The sequence below is a fragment of the Bufo bufo genome, chromosome 2, assembly GCF_905171765.1.
Source record: "Bufo bufo chromosome 2, aBufBuf1.1, whole genome shotgun sequence".
In the NCBI taxonomy this organism is placed as follows: Eukaryota; Metazoa; Chordata; class Amphibia; order Anura; family Bufonidae; genus Bufo; species Bufo bufo.
The window spans coordinates 456,722,476-456,743,039 of record NC_053390.1 but is presented as its reverse complement, the minus strand read 5'-3'; the positions used below and the strand labels follow the sequence as shown (position 1 = coordinate 456,743,039).

Here is a 20,564-nt window from a genome sequence, read left to right as displayed (position 1 = left end):
CACGGTCTTGTCCCGCTTTTCTGGCATGTATATGCATGGAAAAATCGCCTTATAAAGTACTCTTCTCCAGCTCCACAAGTCACAGTAGAAGTCAAGGGGGTAGCCCTTCCCTCACTCCAGGCTGTAACTCCCCTGCCCTAACCCCGCCTCTATGCAGTGTAATTACAATCCTGTAACTGAATCGCGCGTGAGGAAGAGACAGGCAGGCATCGGGGACTGTGCATGCGCGATTCAGTTACAGGATCGCGCTTGAGTCCGGCACATGCGCCGCCTGTACGACTGAGCCGGGTGTCAATTACACTGCATAGAGGAGGGGTTAGGGCAGGGGAGTTACAGCCTGGAGTGAGGGAAGGGCTACCCCCTTGACTTCTACTGTGACTTGTGGAGCTGGAGAAGAGTACTTTATAAGGCGATTTTTTTCATGCATATACATGGCAGAAAAGCGGGACAAGACAGTGTGCTAACACAATGAGGATGATCTATAAAGGTACTTTTGATAGTTTATTAAGTGAAATCCAGGTGAAAGGTTCGCTTTAAGTTTTTGTTCTTTTCTTGGGAAAGAAGTTTTTTTTTATTTTTTATTTTTATTATTATTGTTCCTTCTGGTGAAAGTAAGGCACCATTTTACTTTTTTCTTTACCAGTGCCATGACTGGCATTGTTGTGCCCTGCTCTCTTTTATAGCACAGTCTTCTTGTTGCTGTGTACAGTGTATAATTAGTCTCCATTTGTTGAATTCGGGTTTCCCATTTCCTAAGCTTGTCTTTAGTTTTATGTTACCCTCTATGCTGTTGGAAACGGGTACAAGGGGAGACTGCAGCTTTCACTGCACTCATAGTGCTGGAAAAAACAATTGCACCCTTTGTCTTGCACAGCACGGATGACCTGTGGGGTTATCTAGGTTTTGGTTCGTGAATAATTTTACTGTACCTAAAAGCACTGCTTTTACCATTTTTAAGTATATATATATATATATATATATATATATATATATATATATATATATATAAAAAGCACTCTATATACTTTTTTAAAACTATATTATTAAATATATGAAAGAAAACAAAACATATAAACAGGATCCCTATTTTCCCTAATGTACCCTGATGGTTATCTTATAGGGTTAGGTTCAGTCATGAATACTAGCATTTGTTTTAAATGCTCACTGCACTTTCAAGTGATGAGTGTCACTTTTAGTTACAGCTACAGAAGACCCAATATTTGCAGTTGGGACAGAACCGCGGGCAGTACTATGGAGGGTCTCTGCCAAACGTCAATCAGATTGGGAACAGTGGTATTGACCTGCCTTTTCAGGTGAGTATCTTAATCTGTGTCTGTATGTCCATGGAAAATTAGCAGAAGTTCTTGTTTTTTTTTTTTCTAATTTGCAATATCCAAAGTTTATATTTCTTTTTGTTGTAAAGATAAACCGTTTGGTCGTTTTTGTAAGGCCTAACACAATATTGCATAGGTGTAAACAGCCATTTGCAGTCCCTTGAATCTGATTCATAGCTCTCCTTGTATACTTTTCTCCAGGAGTCCTCGCAGCACTTGCACAGCAAACTAAACAAAAAACAATATACGGATGTAGCAGAGTTAACACAGACTTGGTGAGTTATCACATCTAGTTAATGCGTTATGACTTTGACTGTTGACTCTGCTGCATCTGTATGCCTGAGTTCAGTTTCCCCCCCCCCCCTGTATTATGTCATTAGATAAGGTAGCATAGGAGCCATGACCATGCAACTTTAGAACGTTTAAAGGGAATCTGTCACCTCCAATAAGCCCTAATAAGTGCCGTAATACATGTATAAAACACCTAACTCCGAATAAGTAATTTGTATGTCTATGCTCTCCCCCATTCCACCACTGTATGCCCACAAACCAGCCATGGAATGCATTGAGAGGACTCCTGGAGTACTCTAGCATTAGGAGAAGTCCTCTGTATGTATTCCACCGCCAGTTTGTGGGCACATAGCGGGAGATGGTGAGTATGGACATACAAATGACTGATCCGAAGTGAGCAGTAGGTGTTCTGTACATGTAATTAGTGTACTTAATAGTGATTGACGGAGGTGACCGATTCCTTTTATAGAGGACCTTTGATCAGAAATAGGGCCTTGATTTTATGAGAAAAATAGTTAGCCCCTTAAAGGGTTTCTGTCACCCCATTAAACCGTTTTTTTCTTTACTAATAATCCCTATAGTGCGATCTCATGATACATAAGCAAATTAATCATTTTGGTTCAGTAGAATTTGCTAAAAATCGATTTTTAAAATATGCTAATTACCTTGCTACCAGCAAGTAGGGCGGCTACTTGCTGGTTGCAGCCGCATCCTCCGATGGTAATGACGCCCCCTCGGCATGCTGATTGACAGGGCCAGGGAAGGGAATCGTTCTCTGCTGGCGCTGTTAGAATTTGAAATCTCGTGCCTGCGCCGTACCTGTCTTCAATCGGCGCAGGCGCACTGAGAGGCGGCCGCTCGCTCGACCGCTCCATCCTCAATGCGCCTGCGTCGATGACGTCATCAAGTACACCCGGAAGAGAAGACTCCGGCATCGCTGGAAGGAGGCGGAGAGTCTGGTGACGTCGCTGGATGCTTGAATCAGGTAAGTATGTACATAATAAGCATGCTGCCACAAAAACCACCAATGAAATGGGAATAAATAATTTTATAAAAATGACAGTTATTGACACTATACCACCAACGATTATTAATAATAAATCTCTTCCGGGTGTACTTGATGACGTCATCGACGCAGGCGCATTGAGGATGGAGCGGTCGAGAGAGCGGCCGCCTCTCAGTGCGCCTGCGCCGATTGAAGACAGGTACGGCGCAGGCGCGAGATTTCAAATTCTAACAGCGCCAGCAGAGAACGATTCCCTTCCCTGGCCCTGTCAATCAGCATGCCGAGTGGGCGTCATTACCATCGGAGGATGCGGCTGCTACCAGCAAGTAGCCGCCCTACTTGCTGGTAGCAAGGTAATTTGCATATTTTAAAAATCGATTTTTAGCAAATTCTACTGAACCAAATGATTAATTTGCTTATGTATCATGAGATCGCACTATAGGGATTATTAGTAAAGAAAAAAAAAAACAAACTGTTTAATGGGGTGACAGAAACCCTTTAAAGGGAGTCTGTTGACGTACACACACAGCTGTAGTTTACCTCAATAAATTTGTTATTTTTTTTATTTTTTATTTTTATTCCAGGCTCAGTTCCCGAATTTTGATACTTATTCCTAATATAATTAGGCATTCGGTGCAATGAGGGAGTTGCTGTTGCTTTAATTGCACCAAAAACCTTTTTCTTTCTGTGGCCAGCCCCTCCCTTGCTGGTTTCGTGGACAAGGCAAGGCAGCGGCAAAGCTTTTTGTCTATGCAAACAGTAGGCTAGGGAGGTCACTAGTGACAGACTTTCTTTAAGAAATAAATAGTTATCCAAATACGTCCAATTATGCAGAATACCTGACTGCTTGCAGGAGTCTGGTCTGAACTTCCATCGCAGAAGTATTAGAGCTCTGACTAAACGAGCGCTGTCTGCAGCATTAAAGGGTTTATCCTACTATAACAGCTGATCACCTATCCACGAGAGGTAAAAGTATGTGATTGGTGGGGACAGACGCCTGCGACCCCCACCAATAATCCCTGAGTGAATAGAGATTTGGTTATGCATGTGGCTTCTGCTGGGGATAGCGGAATACAGCCCTCTGTGATCTCTGGCAGTCTTTGCATTCTTAGAAAGTAAAACTTGGCACTCGGGTGCAATCAAATTGAAGTGTTTATTTGTGCAATGCACTAAGATACAAATAAATGAGAACGTTCTCTGTCAGTAGACCTTTCTCAAACACTGATTTCAGAAGCAGAGCCAGATGAAAGATGGAGAGAAAAGCTAGGGAAATGCCACATACCACCAGGAAATGCAGTAGTTCCATTCATTCATGGGACTCGAGAAAACCCCATTCTCATGATCGGTGGGTTCCCAACAGTCAGATCCACTACTTATCACCTACCCTGTGGATGACAAATACATTATTCTGCTGGTACAACCTCTTTAACAAAGTAGTTGCAGCTGTGTTAATATTGCAGATCAGAAACTGTAGTTAGAGCGTGAGATATCTCGTTCTGAGATTATACAATTACATGCTGCTGTACAGGTTTTGTGGGAAGGCCTTGAGACTGCATGTGGTTCGGTCCCAACTCTTAAATTGTCACATCTAAGTGGTTTATGGAGGGAGTTGGCTCCCTCTTTACCCCATCGACAACAAGATTGTAGGGTCTCGATGGTTCTTATTGCAAACGGAGACCCTAGAAAGGCCTTTGGGTTTACCATGTACAGAGGACCTGTCAGGTGAAGTGTTTTGACCATTGTATGTTCAAGTTCCCTAGATACATTTTTAACAAATCCATTTTAAATCCACCTATCCTATCTGACCGGTTTCAAACAGGTGACAGTGTTCAGTGGGGCACAAAGACATGACACAGATGTTACCCGTGGTTAGTTCTTCTGATGCTTCAAATCGCCCAAAAAGTCGTTTTTATCATATGCTAATGAGCGGTCGCAAGTGCCCAGGGGCAGAGAGTTTTCTGAAAGTGCCCAAGTTCCCCCGCCTCACTCGCGCCTAACTCCGCCCCTTAGTAAGCTCAGGCCAGCCCTGTGGCTCTGTGACTTTCCCTGTAGGCTACTATTTCCCTGTATGCTGTTCGCGCATCACTGCCGGGCCCGGGCATACGCACTGTTCTGCCCACTGTGGTCAGAGGCACAGAGATATGTAGTGCGCATGCGCCAATTTCACGCCAGTAACTGGTGCATGCGTACTCCATATCCCTGTCCCTCTGCCCACAGTGGGCAGAACACTGCGCATGCCCGGGCCCGGCAGTGATGCCCGAACAGCCTATAGGGAAATATGATGTCACAGAGCCACTGGGCTGGCCTGAGCTTACTAAGGGGCGGAGTTAGGCGCGAGTGAGGCGGGGGAACTTGGGCACTTTCAGAAAACTCTCCGCCCCTGGGCACTTGCGACCGCTCATTAGCATATGATAAAAATGACTTTTTGGGCGATTTGAAGCATCAGAAGAACTAACCACGGGTAACATCTGTGTCATGTCTTTGTGCCCCACTAAACAATGTCACCTGTTTGAAACCGGTCAGATAGGTGACAGACTCCCTTTAAACTAATTCTTTTTCCCCCTTATCTAGCCATTATTAATTGGTACAAAATGAAAATATAATAAATTACACATAACTGGATTCACCATGTCCGTTCCGAACTAATATATAAAAGATCTCATTAATTGCCCCACACAGTGAACACCATAAAGGAAAAAAAATGAAAAAAAAAAAATGACAGAATTGTTGTTTTTGGTCATCTCACCTCCCAAAAATGGCATAAAACAGGGCTCGACAAATCCCAGGTTGCCATGGCGATCAGGAATTTTGTCCTGGTGCCTAGGTATTTGCCCCCCAGTCGCTCCCGGCACTCCGCCGCCTATACGTGCAGGGACCTTTGTAGGCACCTGAGGGGTTAACTGCCTCTGATCTGCTGCCAGTACCCGCCTCCTGTATTAAGGGTTAATTATCATTGTTGCCGCAGTGTTCCTCCCACCCCATTAAAATCATTGGTGGCACAGTGCGCCCGCCCCTCTCAACCCCCCAGTATTAAAATCATTGGTGGCAGTGGCCACAGGGTCCCCTCCGCTCCTCTTCATTGGTGGCAGTGGCAGCTTCTGATCGGAGCCCCAGCTGTGTAATCCTGGGGCTCCGCTCAGTTACCATGGCAGCCAGGACGCTACTGAAGCCCTGGCTGCCATAGTCGGCTCCCTGCTGCCGTGTGTACTATGCACAGGGCAGCAGGGAGAGTGTGAAGTCCTATTCACCTTGATAGAGATCTATTAGGGTGAATAGGACAAGGGAATAGAAAATCCCAGGTTCTGGCCCCTAAGGGGGGAAATAGTAATTAAATATTAAAAAAACACCTAAATATTAAGTATAAATCACCCCCTTTCCCAATTTCACATATAAACATATCGCCACGTCAGAAAAGTCCAAACTATTAAAATATAAAAAAAATCTATGAATGCCGGAACAGAAAAAAAAAAAAAAAACTGCGCGATTCGCTGTTTTTTTAAAATGCGGAATGCACGTGGCTTTTTTTGTTTATTTTTTCCGCGTGGTATCGAATGGTATCGAGTATCGCAATACTTTTTATGGTATCTAAATCGAATCAAAAATTTGGTATCGCAACAACTCTACTCTGTACACTGCCGCTGTATATGTGTGTGTGGTACTGTACACTGCAGCTGTATATGTGTGTGTGGTACTGTACACTGCAGCTGTATATGTGTGTGCGGTACTGTACACTGCAGCTGTGTGTGTGTGTGCGGTACTGTACACTGCAGCTGTGTGTGTGTGTGCGGTACTGTACACTGCAGCTGTGTGTGTGTGTGCGGTACTGTACACTGCAGCTGTGTGTGTGTGCGGTACTGTACACTGCAGCTGTGTGTGTGTGCGGTACTGTACACTGCAGCTGTGTGTGTGTGTGTGGTACTGTACACTGCAGCTGTGTGTGTGTGTGTGGTACTGTACACTGCAGCTGTGTGTGTGTGTGCGGTACTGTACACTGCAGCTGTGTGTGTGTGTGCGGTACTGTACACTGCAGCTGTGTGTGTGTGTGCGGTACTGTACACTGCAGCTGTGTGTGTGTGTGCGGTACTGTACACTGCCGCTGTGTGTGTGTGTGCGGTACTGTACACTGCCGCTGTGTGTGTGTGTGCGGTACTGTACACTGCCGCTGTGTGTGTGTGTGTGTGCGGTACTGTACACTGCCGCTGTGTGCGCGGTACTGTACACTGCCGCTGTGTGCGCGGTACTGTACACTGCCGCTGTGTGTGTGTGTGGTACTGTACACTGCCGCTGTGTGTGTGTGCTGTACACTGCCGCTGTGTGTGTGTGTGTGTGCGGTACTGTACACTGCCGCTGTGTGTGTGTGTGCTGTACACTGCAGCTGTGTGTGTGTGTGCGGTACTGTACACTGCAGCTGTGTGTGTTTGTGCGGTACTGTACACTGCAGCTGTGTGTGTTTGTGCGGTACTGTACACTGCAGCTGTGTGTGTTTGTGCGGTACTGTACACTGCAGCTGTGTGTGTGTGTGCGGTACTGTACACTGCAGCTGTGTGTGTGTGTGCGGTACTGTACACTGCAGCTGTGTGTGTGTGTGCGGTACTGTACACTGCAGCTGTGTGTGTGTGTGCGGTACTGTACACTGCAGCTGTGTGTGTGTGTGCGGTACTGTACACTGCAGCTGTGTGTGTGTGTGCGGTACTGTACACTGCAGCTGTGTGTGTGTGTGTGCGGTACTGTACACTGCAGCTGTGTGTGTGTGTGTGCGGTACTGTACACTGCAGCTGTGTGTGTGTGTGTGCGGTACTGTACACTGCAGCTGTGTGTGTGTGTGTGCGGTACTGTACACTGCAGCTGTGTGTGTGTGTGTGCGGTACTGTACACTGCAGCTGTGTGTGTGTGTGCGGTACTGTACACTGCAGCTGTGTGTGTGCGGTACTGTACACTGCAGCTGTGTGTGTGTGTGCGGTACTGTACACTGCCGCTGTGTGTGTGTGTGCGGTACTGTACACTGCCGCTGTGTGCGCGGTACTGTACACTGCCGCTGTGTGTGTGTGTGGTACTGTACACTGCCGCTGTGTGTGTGTGCTGTACACTGCCGCTGTGTGTGTGTGTGTGTGTGTGTGTGCGGTACTGTACACTGCCGCTGTGTGTGTTGTTAATGCCCATGTTGTTTGGTTCTAGACTTCTTTATATGTTAATTTAAGAGGTGTTATTTTTGTTGCTGAAAATAAGACTTTATAAGGTAATTTGTCAAGCCCTGGCATAAAAAGTGCCAAATGTGACCCAAAATGGTAGCAATAAAAACTACCGCATAAACGGCAAGCCCTTACACAGCTACCTCGACCTAAAAAGAAAAAAGTATTCGAAATGGAAGTGCAAAAAAAGTTTTAAATTGTGATTTTATGATGCAAATGGAAAATGGGGGGGTGGGAATATAAAAAAATAAAAAAAAATTGGTATTGCCATATTTGGGATCGACCGATTATCGGGGGATTTGAAATGCTGACAGGGCCAGCCGGAGGAGGAGAGCGCTCGCTGGCCCTGTCAATCAACAAGAGAAGGGGGCGTTTTTTTGAAAGGAGGATGCGGCGGCTACCAGCAAGTAACCGCCCTACTTGCTGGTAGCGAGGTAATTAACATATTATAAAAGTGCGTTTTTTAAAGAAACTAAATACAAAACAAAGCAACAGTAAACACTGTAGTCCGTGTATACCCCAAAAGGTTATTAATAATAGCAGCAGTCCAGATGACAGGAGCCGGTCCTCTTTCCTGTATGTAATAGTAGAGAAAAATGGATTCTGGTTCGTGCTTCTCCCAACAAACGCGTAGCCACTTGTGCACACAGGAAAAATTTGATTTATCACAGGCAGACGCCCTGTTCACCGCTCCATGCTGCCCAGCGAAAGCTCATACACTCCTTCACCTTCAAAGAAATGGCAACATAGTGCAGCATCCACGGTACTTTTAAATGAAAATTCTTTTTATTGTACTCCCAAACAAGCACTTGATATCAGCATTAAAATATTTAGTCAGTCCGCTGTCCGCCCGACCAGGGTTTCGCCAAATGGCTTCGTCAGGGGCTCTACATAGCATAACACCGGCACCTATTTAAGTCCTCCATTAAAGACTTCCGTGTCAAACCTCCTATGTCGGGGTCAATCTTTTTTTCCGGACAATTAGGTGACTATATCGCCATTATATAACATAAAAACATGCACAATTGCATAAAAATACGTTAGAGGTTTTTATGATGAAATTATTTTCATAAGACATATAATCTAAAAATAATAAATAGAAAAAACACTTAAAGGGCTTCTGTCACCCCACTAAAGTGATTTTTTTTTTTTGGGGCTAGTTAAATTAGTTATATAGCGATATATGAAAATATAATGGTGTTACTTACTTTGATCCAGCAGTTTATTAAAAAAAAGAAGTTTTATCATATGCAAATTCGGTCTCTACCAGCAAGTAGGGCGGCTACTTGCTGGTAGCTGTTGCAGAAATCCGCCCCCTCCTCCTGTTGATTGACAGGGCCAGCCGGGATCTCCTCCTCCGGCCAGCCCTGTCGGCGTTTCAAAAATCGCGTGCCTGTGTTGAATCGGCGCAGGCGCTCTGAGATGAGGAGGCTCGTCTCCTCAGAACTCCCTCAGTGCGCCTGCGCCGATGACATCACCGAAATAGAAGACGTCATCGGCGCAGGCGCACTGAGGGAGACCGAATTTGCATATTATAAAACTTCGTTTTTTGAATAAACTGCTGGATCAAAGTAAGGAACACAATTATATTTTCATATATCGCTATATAACTAATTTAACTAGCCCCCAAAAAAAAAAAACCACTTTAGTGGGGTGACAGAAGCCCTTTAATTATTCACAGTTTTCAAGCAATTACCGTTCCCTACTTCTGTAGCTATATTTTTCCTATTGGGGAGCTGATTATGAACTACCTATATAGGCTACTTTCACACTTGCGTTCAGAGAGGATCCGTCTGGTGTCTGCACAGACGGATCCTCTCCTATAATGCAGACGTTTGGATCCGTTCAGAACGGATCCGTCTGCATTATAGTTTAGAAAAAATTCTAAGTGTGAAAGTAGTTCAGACGGATCCGTCCAGACTTTACATTAAAAGTCAATGGGGACGGATCCGTTTGAAAATTGAGCCATATTGTGTCAACTTCAAACGGATCCGTCACCATTGACTTACATTGTAAGTCTGGACGTATCCGTTTGCCTCCGCACGGCCAGGCGTACACCCGAACCGTTCGGGTGTCCGCTTGCTGAGCGGAGGCTAAACGCCGCCAGACTGATGCATTCTGAGCGGATCCGCATCCACTCAGAATGCATTAGGGCAGTACGGATGCGTTCGGGGCCGCTTGTGAGCCCCTTCAAATGGAGCTCACAAGCGGAGCCCCGAACGCTAGTGTGAAAGTAGCCTAAAATCCTACATACTTACTATAATATCCCAATCAATATTCAACCCATTTGGTTGGAGGGTGCCTATGTCATAAATCCACTGCGCTTCTTTTTTATTTCTGTTTGACAGGGTCCCCACCCCTGGCTTAAAGAAACTAAGCCACAGAAAAAGGTAAGAGCACTATATATTGAATAATCGCACTATAAGGATTTTAATTAGCCCAAAAATGAAAAATGACTTTTGGGGGGTGACAGAAGCCCTTTAAGTAACAAAAAAAGGAACTTCCTTCAGCAGATGCACCATGCTAGGCACGTCTGTTAGAAGAGCCAATCCCATGACATCCTGCCTGCCTGCCAGCCAGCGAGGACGGCAAGCTTGATGGAGGACAGACAGGAACTCCCTTTCCCATAACCCTTTTAGTTGCGAAGCATGGGCCGCAGCCAATCGGACTCCAGATGTTAGTCACGCTCCCCTGAGTAACGTTAGGAAGAAATGGCTTCCTGGGGTGACTACCAGCTGCTCCGCACTGTCTCTTTCATCTGAGTCCCGCGCAGCTGCCCGGAAAAGGTGCGGTCCTGGACGTGCGCAGGTTAGATCATCACTTATAGGGTGGGCGTTGTGATACCGGCTTGGGTCAGATGCAGTGCAGAACGCCACACTTCAGTGACCTGCTATGATTGGTTACTGTACAGAGCTCCGGGCGCTGGAGCTGTGTATGGTGGAGCAGCAGCTGCTCCCGCTTTGACTGTCCCGCAGACCCGAGCTGACCGCAGAGTATGAGTGTGTCCGGCGCTGTACACTGCATGCAGTGAGGTCTTCTCAGTGGGGTCTGTGCAGTGCAGTGTGATCTTTTCAGTGTGGCAGAGGGTAGTTTGACCATATACAGTTTTGACTAGTGTAGTAGTATGCCCAGTGTAGAAGAGTACGGTACCAGCGCTGTCTATACAGTGTGTTTTGTGTAGCTGTTGTCATACCTCTTTCACATGAGCGTGTCCCTTACGGGAATCCTGCTTTGTGTGAGAGAGCGATCCTCCTTTCTGGACTTAGGAAGCGCTCTGCGTTATACTGATTTATTATGCTCTTTGTGACCTGTATCAAGCCCAGAGAACTACTTTAATGAAAGTTGATAGATAAATTATATATAAGCCCCGGATGGTACTATTGAAAAGTAGAATCCCATGTGAATGAAGGTTTATCTGCCCAAAACAGAATTAAATCAAAAGTATGCAATCAATTCATATTTCTACACTGGAGGATCTAATTGAAATGAGCTCAGAAGGCCCTTCACTTGAGCCATTTAATCCTGAGCCCTGTGTTACATGCTGGTTTGGATCTAAGAGGATGCCTCATTACACAGGATGGCCAAGTGACTCTAACATTTTGACTATGTAAATAGTTTGTCAGTGATGAAAGTTCAAGTTTTTAAGTTCAGCTGTAAGAGGACCAAATGGAATGAGAAGGAGGAGAGAGATGTGGGACACTGCACACAGTCGGCCCTCATTTACACATCAGTGTTTGGTCAGTGATTTCCATCAGTGATTTTTGAGCCAAAGCCAGGTGTGGCTCTAAACACAGAATCGCAGATCATTCCCTTTCCCTCAAGTTGAATGGGTCCGGCCCGCTGCATGGATGTTGCCCGTGCATTGGGGACCACAATTGCATGCGGCCTATGTCTCTGTAGCCTACACTCCTGGTTTTGGCTCACAATCACTGATGGAAATCGCTGACCAAAACACTGACGTGTGAATGAGGCAGTTTTTTTATATCATAATTATATATATATATATATATATATATATATATATATATATATATATATATTTAAATTTGGCGACTAAAAATGTTAATTCGCTCCTAAACTTTTCAGTTTAGGAGCCAATGGCTCCTAGGTAATTTTTTTAGTCTGGAGCACTGAGACAGCAATGTGACTGAAAAATATAAATGTTATTCATGTTGGTATATGGCTATGCAAAATGTAACAGATTTTTAATAAAGTGATTTTATGGGCAAAAGTAGTAGATGAAAAAAAACTATATAAATTTGGTCCCCAATCCCCATAAAATTTTTTAATTTCTTGGGGTTTCCACTGTTTCGGTACCTCAGGGGTGTTGCAAGTTTAGCATGGTGCCCAAACCTAGTAAAATCTGTGTTTCAAAAGCCAAATGGCCCTCCTTCCCTTCTGCGCCCTGCTGTGTGCCCAAACAGATGATTACAACCACCTGTAGGGTATTGCTGTACTTGGGAGAAATTGCGTAACAACTTTTGGGTTGCATTTTCTCTTGTCACCAGTTTGGGGTGTGTACCTGCAGAGTCTGAAAATGGCAGCACTGATTGGATTGAGTCTATGCAGGTACACCCCTCTGTACCCTTTCTGCAGACTGATTGCAATTCATTCATAACTTCTAGTAGAAATAATAAATGAATGGCACAACATAGAGCCATAAGAATAGATGTTCCAGAATTGTTAGTACGTGGGGAATGGATGAAGCTATAAGGGGAACTTTCACACTAGCATCAGAAGAATCCTGCAGGCAGTTCCATTGCCGGATCTGCCTACCGTATCCGGAAACTTTTTTTTTTTTTTGTTCCGGATACAGATTCCGGTAGACTTAGTCATTGAAATACCGGATCCGTCTTTGTTATCGTCTAGAAAAATTGATCCAGTATTTTTTATTTTTTCACAGCTAGAAAGCACTGCGCATGCACAGACCGGAAAACCAGATCTGGCGATGCGGTAATTTCTGGAACACTTGGTACCGGATCTAGCGTTAATACATTTCAATGGAAATTAATGCCGGATCCAGCAAGTGTGGTAGTGTTCTGGGATTTTGGCCGAAAAAAAAACTGCAGAATGCTGCGGTATTTTGTCTGGTCAAATACCGTACAAGGGACGGAACAGAAGACATCTTGATGCATACTGAACGGATTGCTTTCCTTTCAGAATACATTGGGACAAAACTGATGCGTTTTTTTTCCCGGTATTGAGACCCTTTATCGGATTTCAATACTGGAAAAGAATAACGCTAGTGTGAAAGTACCCTGAGGGTCCATTCACACGTCCGTAGTGTACTGCGGATCTGCAAATTGCGGATCCGAAATACACTGGGCCAGCACCCTTATAGAAATGCCTATTCTTGTCCGCTATTGCGCACAAAAAATTTTCTTACCACTTTGGAAAAGTGGCGAGTAGCCTAATAAATCGCAAGTTATAGCACACATATGGCGTGCGCCATAATGTGAAACTTTTTAACGCCAAAGTAGTGGCGTAATTGGCTTAATAAATGTCCCTCAATGTGTTTCCTTTTAACGCATGCTCTTCTAATAAATTAAAAAAAGACATAAAAAATAAAAGTAATACAAATGTCAGTACAAAAATAAATACGGTAGTAACACTTTACAAATCAGAGGTTAGACAGCACATGGAGTATTGTGAACGGTTTTGGGCACCTGTAAACAAGAAAGACCCAGCAGAGCTAGAGCCAAAATAACAGAAAATGAAAAAAAAAAATTTTTTATTTTGAGCATTCGTTTTAGCAATGTCTCTGACATGTTATTTTTCATGGCCCTCCACAAAGGACTTTTTATCCCATCAAAAATAATGGATTCAAAATAAGCACAATGGATGCTCTAATGCAGTGATGGCGAACCCAAACTGCAACCCAAAAATCACTTATTTATCGCAAAATGCCAACACGGCAATTTAACCTGAATCCTAATACAGTATATCTTCCATGTACTTTATAATTTAGCTATGCTATGCCTGCATTCAGTGCACTGCCTGTGCTTTTCATAGTGCGCCCTGTGCTGATGAATGGCATAAAGAGTCTAAGGCATATTGGCACGCCTCAGACTTTTTTTTTTTTCTAGGGCGCGGGTGCCAACAGAGAGGGCTGAGTGCCGCCTCTGGCACCTGTGCCATAGGTTCACCAACACTGCTCTAACGAATCAGAAGAACAGAAAACTAAACAGCTTTATAGTTATTAGAATTCTAGGGAAGATGAGGAAAATTAGCTTGTACCCAACTAGGTTTTTTGCTTTTCTCTTTTTTTTTTTTTTTTTTTTTATATCTCTTGTGAACTCGCACCTATATTGAGAGCGGAGGACTCCGGTCCAGCCACCAACAAGCCAGCTTCCCACAAAAGTGAATGGGAGCGCACTGCGCATAAGCTGCCACAGCTCCCATTCACTTCTATAGGCTCGATGGAAATTGCCGAGCCAGCACTCTGCTATTTTCGCCGGCCCCATAGAAAATTAATGGAGGGTGGCTGCGCATGTGCAGTGCACCCTCCTTCACTTTCAGGGCTCTGTTCTCGATATAGGTGGGGGTCCCAGCGATATGCCCCCATTGTCTGTCATGAGACAGCCCCTTTAAGACTATTGCAAGGCCTGCTGGCTGATGTGCCAAACTTATGTAGAGGCCTTTGCTTTGTCCGGCAGCGCAGAGGGACTTGAGACCTGTATGGAAAACACCCGTCTTAATAAATGTTTTTAGACATATATGGCCTGAATGGGATGTCAACTGAACGTACTTGAAATCAGGTTTTTGTTTTTGTTTTTTTTAGGCAGCATTCACATCTGTGTCAAAGACTCCATTTTGAGCCTCCACCGCGAATTTTGTTTTTGATTTCAAAAATAGCATTGCAAGTAGAGCTTTTTATCTCCTCAAAAAAACTGCCCCTTTTTGTCAATGGGCATCACTGTGCAGTGGAGCCAGCGCTACATGGTAGATTCTGTTTATAGCAGAAACCTAAAACGCAGATATTAATATAGCCTTACTCCACGATTTCCAAAAGTTCCTTTGCAACATAAAATTTAATCTGCGGACAGCTTGAATGGTTCCTTGTGTGGGATTTAGTTATTGCGGGTAATCTGCTTCTAACTGTAAAATGTCTCCTGACATATGTTCCGAACAGAAACCCACCGACTTATGGAATGGTGTACTTATATAGTTACAAATGACATACATAGGTTGCTCAACCCCATTATACCAGGCATATTGCCTGGTAGAGTTGATTATTGTGAATAAAATGAGCACTGTATTGCTGCAAATTGATTTTACATTTCAGTATAATTATTGTATTTTTATGCAAATGAGGTCATGAGAGCACCAAGGGACTGGCCTGGCCTCTTGAAGCACTGCTTCACCACCTCTTCTTACCCATGACCACTCCCCCTTGTGGCTTGATTGACTGGGCCAATCCTCACTTCTTGGAGGCCTGGCCCTGAAATTTCATGCTTGCACTAGGGTAACTTCATCACGGTTAATCTTGGGAGGGTCTTTCCGCTAAGTTATGCGCTATGCAAACTCCTTCTCTGCATGATGCACAAGAAGCTGCACCATTCTATACAGTTTAAAAAAACTTTTGGGGGAGATTTATAAAACTGGTGTAAAGTAGAATTGGCTTAGTTGCCCATAGCAACCAATCAGATTCCACCTTTAATTTTTTTTTTTACAGCCCCTGTAAATCTGATTGGTTAGCTAGTTGCACTTTACACCAGTTTGATAAATCTCCACCTTGATCTTTGTCAGGATTTATTAGACCTGTTCGGCAAAGGTGCCAGGCATGCTTGTTACTTAAAGGGGTTCTGCAGCTTTTTTTTTTTCTTCTGCCCCTTAAATGCCTTACAAAAAAAAAAAAAAAGCTGCCCCTTAAATGCCTTACAGTGTCTAGTGCTCCTTTTTGGTTTTTTTTTGGGTTCGTCAGCCGGACCAAATTTTTATAAGTTTGTAATTAACCTGGTTTGTTACAAACTGATTTGTCTAGCGCTCTTGAGGAACGTGCCACACCAACAGTGGCAGCCATTACCGCCAGTTATCCATTCTCCCAAATCTTGTCTTGTGTAGGCTAATTGTTCTGGCATGTGTCAGGAGAGGTGTGTAGCCAGCATATTTGATTTTTAGGTCCCTATGTCTGCAACTATAATGACAAAAATCAGAAGATAAAACTTTCTCTTTAGAATCTATTTTGGCCTGTGACATCAAACAATCATATCCTTGCATCTAAGTCAGCTGGTTGGTAGGATTTCAGCAGCTGTAACCCCTCCTAGGTAGCATCACTGAAGTATGGTATTACTTTGTGCCCATTCAGATGAATCATATGGCCATGGAGACCTCCAGAGCAGTGTCTCTCCGCGTGCTATGAATAGAAGACCTGTATCTCATCATATGGCTCCGTCCAGTACTTATTTCTGGTATATTTCTTCTGACGCTGTAATTGATAAAGGGAAACTTAATAATTAATGTTCTTTCCTCGTTGTTTTTGAATCAACATTTTCTGATTTGATTTATTTTTTTATTTTATTTTCATAGCAGTAGGAGCTCCATATTTTCCTGTGGTCAATACAGATGTCTAAATCTCTTGTATAAACATATATAAAACATTTTTCTGATCTTGAACTACAACCACTATTCCATACAAATGCATCAAGTCAAAAATGTGTAGCATGCACCTATGGTTGACAGATGTCACTGTGTGCCTACAGTGTCGCATTAATTGAAGGTGTATGTCAGGGAGATCCCATGACATATATCTCTGATGGACACTGCTAAACATATTTCTGTGCGAAGAGTTTTACAGATCAAAATGTTCTTAGTGATCTTTCTCAAAAAGGAAGGGGACTTGGGGGCAGAGAAGTTGTAATAAGACTGTCCTAACTGCTCCGCTGTGAAATGGGGAACATTTTGGAGGCGAGAACTCAGGTTTGTGCCACCCTGTGGGTAAATGGACCCAAGTCCACCCGAATTGAAAATGTTACCATTGAGAATGCCACATTGTAAGGGTGAATATTTATTTTTTATTTTTTATTGTATACATTGGGCAAATATATATTTTGTTCCCTTTTTTTTTTTTTTTTTTTTTTTAGGACAAAAATGGCATAAAGTAGTATCGAGACAGGCTTGGGGATGGTGTTGGATTTTTTTCCCAGGCTTTTTGGTTTATTTTTCTATTTTTGTCTTAATTTATTATGTCTGAAGGAAGGTGGGAATAACGTGTCTTCCTCTGTATGCATATCACGGGTAATGGTGAACTAGCCATTAGGTCATTATTTGAAGTGATCTGTATACAGAGGATTCCTGGGAGGACACAAGTCATGTCCTTCCCCCATTAGACTTTTGGAAGCATGTGACATCATCAGGTTGTCATGGATTTCCATGGTAACAGGCCCGAGCACGCAAAGGAGCTTCCTGGTTACCTTGCAGATCACAGAACACTTTTATTTTTTTTATTTTTTTTGGGTGAGTGAATGGATTCAACTCTGTCACTTCAGCAGGTTTGGGCTGACACTAAAAGGACTTATTATAGTTAATTGCGTTACATGTTTTCCTTATAATTTCATGATGCGTTTTTTTCTTATTTTCTATATTTACAAATGTTATTTCAAAATAACCCTGAAATCATGTACTTTTCACCCTGGCTAGTGAGCTTCACAATAGGCAGATAAAAGGGATTGTCCGAGATGAAATTAATGCTGCAGCAGTACATCCTTAAATCTTTTTTTCTCCCACTACGCTTCCAGCGTTGCGCTACAGTCCTCCCTGCCAATGTTTGTTTGTTTGTTTGCCTGCCTGACTACTGCTTGCCTCAGCAGTCATTTGATTCTCATCACAGGCAGGATTACAATGAAAGATAACACGTCTGTTATAAAGTTGGAGGCAGGTAACAAAGGATCCACAATTGACAATACCAGATACCTCATTTCTTTCCTCTCCCTGCACAGGTCACACTACATCCCTGTCACATTTTCCCATAGAAGTTTGTGAGTCATTGGCAGTTTTTAAATATCCATCTGGCTGCTCTTTAGAGTGTCTCTCAACTGCTGTTAAAGGGGTTGTCCTACAAATAAAAACAAAAAACAAAACATATATCGGCAATAATGCACATTGCACACCATTGTACTTCGTTCTAATTACAATATATAGATGCAGCTTTTCCCTTTCTGCGGGAGGGCAGCAGCTCATCACATGACAGTCAAGATCTGCATTGCAGTCAGCTGTTGCTAACCCCTTCTCCTGTGGTTCCACTAATAAATAGCACTATGGTATGCAGTGCACCCCAGATTTTATTCACGTCTTCTATGAATTTAGAAGTAGGAATGAATGAATGGTGTGTGGACTGCTTGACTACGCAGACACTTAGAGGATGAATGGAGCAGGGATGCTACCGCACATGTCTTGTCCACCGCTGAATGCAAGAGAAGCTGTCCCACAATTCTGGCCACATGAGAAACAGCAGGGGGTGCCACCAGAGAGGAAAATGTAATGTACATAAAAATGCCTAACAACATTTTTTTGCATGTATGTAGATATACCATCTCATATGACATTCCCTATTCATTGCATATAGTGCAACAGCACTCTACAAACCAAAAGTAGAGTACAAAAGTATATTACATTGCAAATGCTATGCTATGCTAATAACTTAGAGATGCTTAGCAAATACATTTTGTACAAAATCATTTGAGCCCGTCTGCCGCACGCCAAGGCGATATCTATAAGACTGGTCCTAACACTAAAGCTCACCTGTTGGGTGCCATAACGGCGACCATGAAATCCAGGAAGTGCAGGTCCCACATGCATGCTGGGCCCCTTTTGATTTATATCTGTGTGGAGCCAAAATGGCCTTCATTGAATCCAGGGACTCACTGGCTGATTTTTAATTAGCATGAGTATATAGTCTGCTCAGCATGCATGCTGGTATTTATAGTCCCTGGATTCCATGATGGCCATTTTGGCTCCACACAGATATAAACCAAAGGGACCCAGCATGCATGTGGGACCTGCACTTCCTGGATTTCATGGTCGCTGTTATGGCACCCAACAGGTGAGCTTTAGTGTTAGGACCAGTCTTATAGAGATCGCCTTGGCGTGCGGCAGACGGGCTCAAATTATTTTGTACAAAATGTATTTGCTAAGCATCTCTACGTTATTAGCATAGCATTTGCAATGTAATATACTTTTGTACTCTACTTTTGGTTTGTAGAGTGCTGTTGCACTATGTGTTTGTCAGATGTATATTTGCAGCCACAAGCAACGTGCACCTGCGCATTGGGATGTGCTGACCCCCCCCCCCCTTTGTGTTTGCCCTGTTCATTGCATAGTAACACTTTGTATGAGATAATCCCTTTAACAGAGCAGAGCAGCTCCGAAAAGATGGTTTGTACAGAAATAAAATCTACAATTCGAAAAAAAAAACACTTTTCACAATCTAGTGTTGGTTATCAAGAGGATGGTTTAGGTAGAAGGGCAGTCCTAATGCAGGCGCAAATATTGGTTGCAGCATTGAGAGCTCTGATTTTTAATATATATATATATATATCTCTATCTCTGTCCTTGTTATCAAAGTCCTCAAGAAGTATTTGGAAGGGAGAATTGGTCATAATTTTGGTGGCGATTGGAGGCCCCAAGGTTTAGTTCAGTGAGTTTACTGTCTGTTCCAGGTGCTTAAAGGGGTTGCCCAAGCTACAGATATTTCTGATCTACCATCTGGATAGGTGATCAATATCCGATCAGTGAGGGTCTGACACCCAGCACCCCCACTGATCAGCTATTGCGCCAGAAACTATGCAGTTTACGGAGTGGAAATTGAAGGCTTATTCATGGTGTCGTTTTTGGTGACATGATACTGAAGCTCAGCTCCCATACACTTGAATGGGAGATGAGCTGCAGTACCCCAACTGGGTGTACAGCGACTTCTGCTTCTGGTCGTTAGAGGGGTTTCCCGAGACTTTAGTACTGATGACCCATCGCCCAGCTCCGTAGCCTTCTCTCTGCTTTTCATATGCCGAGTGACACAAGCACAACTACTATACAATGTACGGCGCTGTACTTAGTAAGCAGAGAGAAGGTGATGGCAAACACAGGAACGCCGGTGCCTTCTTAAACAACTGACTGGCACGGGTCCCAGGGTTTGGCCCACTGATCAGATGCTGATGACCTTTCCAGATGATAGCTCGTCAGTTTTAGAGTCTTGGAAAACTTTTAACTGCATAGTTTTGACTGCGGCATCCAATCAGTGTGGGTGCAAGATGTCAAACCCCCCACCGCTCTAATATTGATGACCTAGGTCTTCAATATCTGTAGCACAGACAACTGCTTTAAGCCTAGTAACACTGAGCTACATCTGCAGTAGCAGATTTACAGACTGTCTACATACTGTCTAGTCATGAGATCTTGCGTAGGAGAATAGCTGTGAGTCAAGAAAAGACCATTCTTTGAAGGAGTCCTAATGCAAGGTCAGCAGGGTGCCCAGTTTCAAAGTCTAGTGGGTAAAGACTTACGATAAGAGCATCAGGATGCATTAATTTATTTGGAGGATATGTCTATCAAGAAATCTGGAGCAGGTAACATATTAATCGGCATAATCCCAAAAGGTAGGGGGGGCCATAAAAAAAAAAAAAAATTCTAGAAGATTAGCGAGTACAGTGGACCACGAATCATGCCTTACTGCTGGTCTGTTGGGGTCTTGTGTAGCACTTTTTCCTTTCCTACACAGGTGGTTCTTTGACCTTTCTTTAGTGCGTTGGT

The 20,564-nt window shown here is 43.6% G+C and overlaps 1 protein-coding gene across 2 annotated transcripts in view; it reads left to right on the top strand.

Moving 5' to 3' along the window:
- CRTC1 (CREB regulated transcription coactivator 1) overlaps nt 1–20,564 on the top strand; it is a 177,317-nt gene that overhangs the window by 35,991 nt on the left and 120,762 nt on the right. The window contains exon 2 of one of the 2 annotated variants that reach the window (XM_040417616.1): nt 1,197–1,313. The exons of the other annotated variant lie outside the window; for it this stretch is intronic. Coding sequence (XP_040273550.1) covers nt 1,197–1,313 — 117 coding nt within the window. The remainder of the gene's footprint in view (nt 1–1,196; nt 1,314–20,564) is intronic. 2 annotated transcript variants of the gene reach the window in all.